Here is a 5,108-nt window from a genome sequence, read left to right on the forward strand (position 1 = left end):
TTCAGTGAGCAAAAAAGCAGGAAAAGTGCAGAGACCTTGGGTTTGGTTTTTTCTCTTTTTTCTTCCACCTTTGTTAAGGAAGAACTTTATTAAGGGTGAAGGGCTGGTTTTATCCTGACACGTTACAGGTCTTTTGGAGCTGTGCAGATGCACAGTGATAGAGAGAGACCCACAGGTGTGTGTCCCATGTTACCCTTTCTAAGAGGGGAACCCTACATTGGCTTAAAGGTCCAGCAGTGGCTTCCTACATTTTCACCTACCTTAGGCCTAGATACAAGTGTGTACAGAGTGGGTTAGAGCTTGAACTCCCTTACTTGAGCTATACATTTGCACAGACATTCACTGAATTCAACTTTCAGCCCTTTCTACCTGGCAGGGTGAAAGCTGATTTTCTGAAATGGGGACTGTGGACTTCAGTTATTGAGCTGGTGAGTCAGTTGCCATCATTCAAACCACAGTTGTACAAGCAAAGCTTGATTTTAATTTACTCTTATTCACCCACAGATTTGCTAATGAAAATTGGTTTCATGCCTGTCTACTTGGGTCCCTATTACAAATACCCCCTGGGCCCACAAAAACCTGTATAAACCATTGTGTGCATCATGAGGGCACTTTCACAGTGTCCCCAGTACCTCTTTTAAGTGATTATACCAGTGTAAGTCCAATCTGTTTTTCTTGGTACTAACAGCCTAACAAGCAGTGAATCCTGTAGAGAAAAGACAGATGAAACTGTCTCTATTCCCTGACCTTCAGCTCCAGAAGTGTAGGTGCAGCACGAATCAATCCCAGCAGTGTCTAGTAATAACTGACATTATTAGCCATTAACAGGAACAGACTATTTGGTGGAGACAGTACAAAGAGCACAGTGGACAAACTTGGTAATGATCAGGACAAAGGCATCAAAGGAGATTCTCAAAGCCAGGGGATCTGATGTTACTCTGCACCAACACATTCAGTATCTTGTCAGCCTCCCGCGTCAGGAGAGGAAGAAATAGCTGCAGGTCACATACAGGAGGAGTGCAAAAGCAGCCCACAGCCCCATCCCTGTCCCTTTGCCTGACAACGCAAAGCCTCCTCTTCCCCTGGGAAATGACCTTCACTCCCCGAACTGGGGCTGTTTGCGGAGTGCAGGGGCCTCCTGCATCCCACTGCATCCACTTGGTCTTCTCCGAGCTGCTGTAGCAGAGATGCTGACATGCACTCAGCTATGAAGTTTCTATTATCTTCCCACTACTTTGTTGTATTCATAGACCTGTTGGGGAAAAATTTATGCACGTCGCTTTTACACTGCCAAGACAGTTTGTGATGGTGCGGGGGGTGGTAATTTATTTGTACCTTGCACTTTCAGGAATAGTCATGCTGTTGCAAGAACTTCTTTCAGCATTTGATCAGCAAATTAAATTTGGGTTTAAAGAGATAGCCAGGGTTGCTAGGACAACATATTAACCTCCCTGTTTTATTTTCTCAGCTCTGTATCCAAGGTTCATGTAACTCATCGTGCTGCATTTGGTTTGTGGTGGTGTTCTCAAAGTATGGGAGGGAAGGGGTTTCAAAAGCGATGTGCCAAGCATACTTTTCCTCAACAAATAGCCGCAGGAAATAATAACATCCCACCAGGCGTTCCTGGCCTTGCTTTGTCATGCCAGCAGATTTGGACAAAGAGGGAGCAAACAGCCCGAATTCTCCAAATTTCATGGGAGTATTTGTGTGCACAGTTACAGGGACTGAGAAAGAGGATGTGGGATCTTGCAGACAGCATATTCAGAAGTGATTAATGCCTAGGAGACTCCAGGTATGGCTGAACAGTTTGGGCACTTTAAGGAGCCTAGGGTTTCAAAAACATCTAAACAGCACTTCTTTTGTGCATATAGGTTCTTCCACATCCTAAGACAAAGAGTCAGAATTTCAATGGTTCCTTGAGAATTGTCATGAATAAAAGAAGAGAAAAATAGTTGAAAATATGTGGAATATACTTTTCCTGGCTTTTCACCAATTCTTTGGCATACAGTTCCCTTGTCAAAATTGACAGCAGCATTACATTTATGCAGCTTTCAGGCTCAGATCTTTAAAGTTGTTTAAACATCCATATGGCTTTTGTCCCAAAGTTATCGATTGCTGTCTTTGTTATTTCATCCAGATTCGTTCCGATAAGGACAAAGAGATCCATATCAGATACAGCATCACTGGAGTGGGAGCTGACCAGCCACCAATGGAAGTCTTCAGCATTGACCCTGTGTCTGGCAGGATGTATGTGACTCGCCCAATGGACAGAGAAGAAAGAGCTTCCTACCATGTAAGCATAAAACTGGGTTCACAAGCTCACAGTGAAACTGTAGCAGCCTTGCTGGGTTCAAGGAGGGACATGCAGCTTTGAGAAGAGTGGGGTTTTTGTTCAGCATCAGAGCCCAGATCACAGTTTGGGCTGGCTCCCTGTGTCAGCAGACCTGAGGAGCTGACTGCACAGGGCTGCTTGGGCTTAACTGACGTTGCGAGTCTCTGTCTCACTCTGCTGGAGCAATTGTGTGTTTGTATGGAGATGCTGGCTTTGTTTCTGCTTTCCTTTAATGTAACCTGCTAAATCAGCCAAACCAATGCAAATTGGCATTAAACTCATGTCCTTTTTGGGTACAAAGTCAGAGTCATTTCTTTGAAGTGGCACAACTTCACACTGCTGCTTAAATCCACGCAAGTTTATGTGCAGACCAAACCCCCCAAAACCATGAGAAGCCAATCTCTGTGTTAGCATGCCTTGAGAAAATACTAATTTAAGAATCATTTACTGCAGTTAAACAGGCAATAATTGGTATAGCCATTTTTCATTTTAAATCACTTGGAGATGTTCAGGCAGTATGATGGGGGTGTGTCAGATAGGTTTTTAAATATGCAGATAGGCTAATATTAAATATGAGGAAATTAATTAAGATTAATTACACTCAAAAGCGGTGCCTCATGCTAGTTCATAAAATGCTCTACCTGCAGAATATTTAGAGTGTAATTGGCCGTTATGTTTTGATATAAATCCTAGCCCCTGTATTGCACAGCGTAATTGTACAGCAGGTACAGTCCCACAGATTGCTAAAAAAATACGTTGTACTTTGCATGATAGCCCTGCAAAATCTCAAACACTTCCTGTGTCTATACTTTAGTTCTCTTCTGCAGTGGCTCTGAAAGGTTGTTTCATGGATTGCTTTGTATCAGCATTAGCCACATCTATGGGCATCACAATAGCTGTTCCCAGGGATGCTCTCATGTCAGTGAAGTGGCACGGGTCACTTCCAGTGACACCATATTCCTAACTGCGCCATCAGAGATGCACATTCTGACAGCTTTATCAGGTATCCAGTTAACCATGTTGACACAGCTTCTGGAGTGGGGTGGAAGGATAAAGAAAATAGATTACCTCTTTAGTTGGGTGGAAAAAGAGATTTCCCCTGGGTAAAAGAAAGGAAAGGAGATCTGAAGGAAAATTATTTTATCCTCTGTGAACAAGAACAATTATTTTGCTTGTTGTGCCTAGGAAAATATGAAGAGAGGTTGTTTTGAAAAAGGAGTGTCTGAGATACAGTGTGTGTCATCTCAGCACTGTTGGTATTATTTCAGCAGTGCCAGGTTATTATAACAGTGTAGTCAATAACACAATACACAAGTTAACGCTTCTGATGGAGCCACTGTGATTTCTACAATCAGACACGCTCAGTCAAAAACATAATATGAAAAAGATACTGTCCTCCATAATAGCAAATCGTGTGTTCCCTAATAACAAACTTAACCTCATGGTTACAGTAAACTGAATTCTTGTCTTAGCAAGGGTGGCTGGGGAAGCGTGCCTCAAACGCACCGCAGGACTTCCAGCCTTTTCTGTTCCTTACAGAAACCTTGAACCAGTGACATCCAAATGTAAATAAGCATATTCACACTCTGAAGGTTACAGGAAAATGTAGTTTATAGAGTAACTGATAAGTATGTTATGAGACCTTATAGACAGGACTAGTGAGTGATAGAGCATTTTATTAGCAGAACATTAGAAGGTGATGGAGAACATTTTAAGCCGTGGCTGTAAACAAGCTTTAGATCCTTCAGCCTCAGTAGCGAAGGATTGATGATTTATTGAACCAGCAATTGTTCATTTGAAAACCCTTTACAAAGCATTTATAAATACACCAAGCACAAAACAAAGACTCAATAGTGCAGAAACTTACAGTAGCAATGAACCATCCTAGACACTGGAAAAGTTAGGCCAGCTTCCAGAAAGAAGATAGTGTCCAAAGTCTTGGTTGTTGCAAGTTTTGGAAAGGTCAATGAAATCATGCCACTTCATAACTGAGTCTCTAACTGAAAGGAAAGACAAACTGGGAACCAGGCTTATACAGAGTAACGGAAGAGCAGTGACTGAGGTGTAGGCTTGGATCCGAACTGTAGAGCTTGGCCATTCATAAATTGATTTGACATCTGCTGTGGAGATTTCTTTACCTCACATTAGTAGCTTAACTCTTGAGCTCAGGTAGAGGATATCAGTGGAGCTGCAAGGCACCATCCCTGGTCCTTTTACCCAGTAAGACAAGGGCTCTTGTCTGATATGGGCTTGCTGCTCTGGCTGAAGATAGATTTGTTTATAGAGCTTCAGGTTTTCTGCAGTCCTAACAAGAATGAAGTCTTCCCAGCACCTCTGTCACTATGTTGTCCTTGCTATTTTCATTCCCAGGTAATCTGAAAACTAACTATATTTAAAAAAAAAAAAGGGAAGACGACTTTGCAAGTGTTTGTGAGGCTACATGCAAAGAGTTCTGTTTCATTAACTCCCACATCTTCAACACATATTTTCTTATGCATAATTATCTGTATTGCTTCAGGACTACCATTCTTAAAATGCTAGTGTTTTAACTCTCCCTGCGTTTAGCAAGCCATTTGTCTGATGAAATTTACCTTTTTCCCTAAGGTGAAACAGATTTATTCTAATTGGATTGGGAGTTCTGTTTGGGAACTGAAAACAGTTCCCCTGTTTTCAAGATCATTCTTGAACTTTCAGGGAGGATCATTCTAAGCATGATATATGCAGAGATGTATATGCATCCGGGACTTGCAGTGCCTGCCCAGGTGCAGTGTGTGCT

General features: G+C 42.2%; 1 protein-coding gene across 1 annotated transcript in view; it reads left to right on the top strand.

Moving 5' to 3' along the window:
* Positions 1 to 1,012: 1,012 nt before the first annotated feature.
* The window catches only part of CDH4 (cadherin 4, type 1, R-cadherin (retinal)), a gene marked incomplete at its 5' end in the record, with an annotated part of 101,743 nt that continues 97,647 nt past the window's right edge, over positions 1,013 to 5,108 (top strand). Inside the window, 2 exons of the mRNA XM_010011495.1 lie at positions 1,013 to 1,083; positions 2,124 to 2,293. Of these exons, the coding sequence (XP_010009797.1) occupies positions 1,013 to 1,083; positions 2,124 to 2,293 (241 nt within the window). The remainder of the gene's footprint in view (positions 1,084 to 2,123; positions 2,294 to 5,108) is intronic.

The sequence above is a fragment of the Nestor notabilis genome, unplaced genomic scaffold (genome assembly GCF_000696875.1).
Source record: "Nestor notabilis isolate BGI_N333 unplaced genomic scaffold, ASM69687v1 scaffold1183, whole genome shotgun sequence".
Classification (NCBI taxonomy): domain Eukaryota; kingdom Metazoa; phylum Chordata; class Aves; order Psittaciformes; family Psittacidae; genus Nestor; species Nestor notabilis.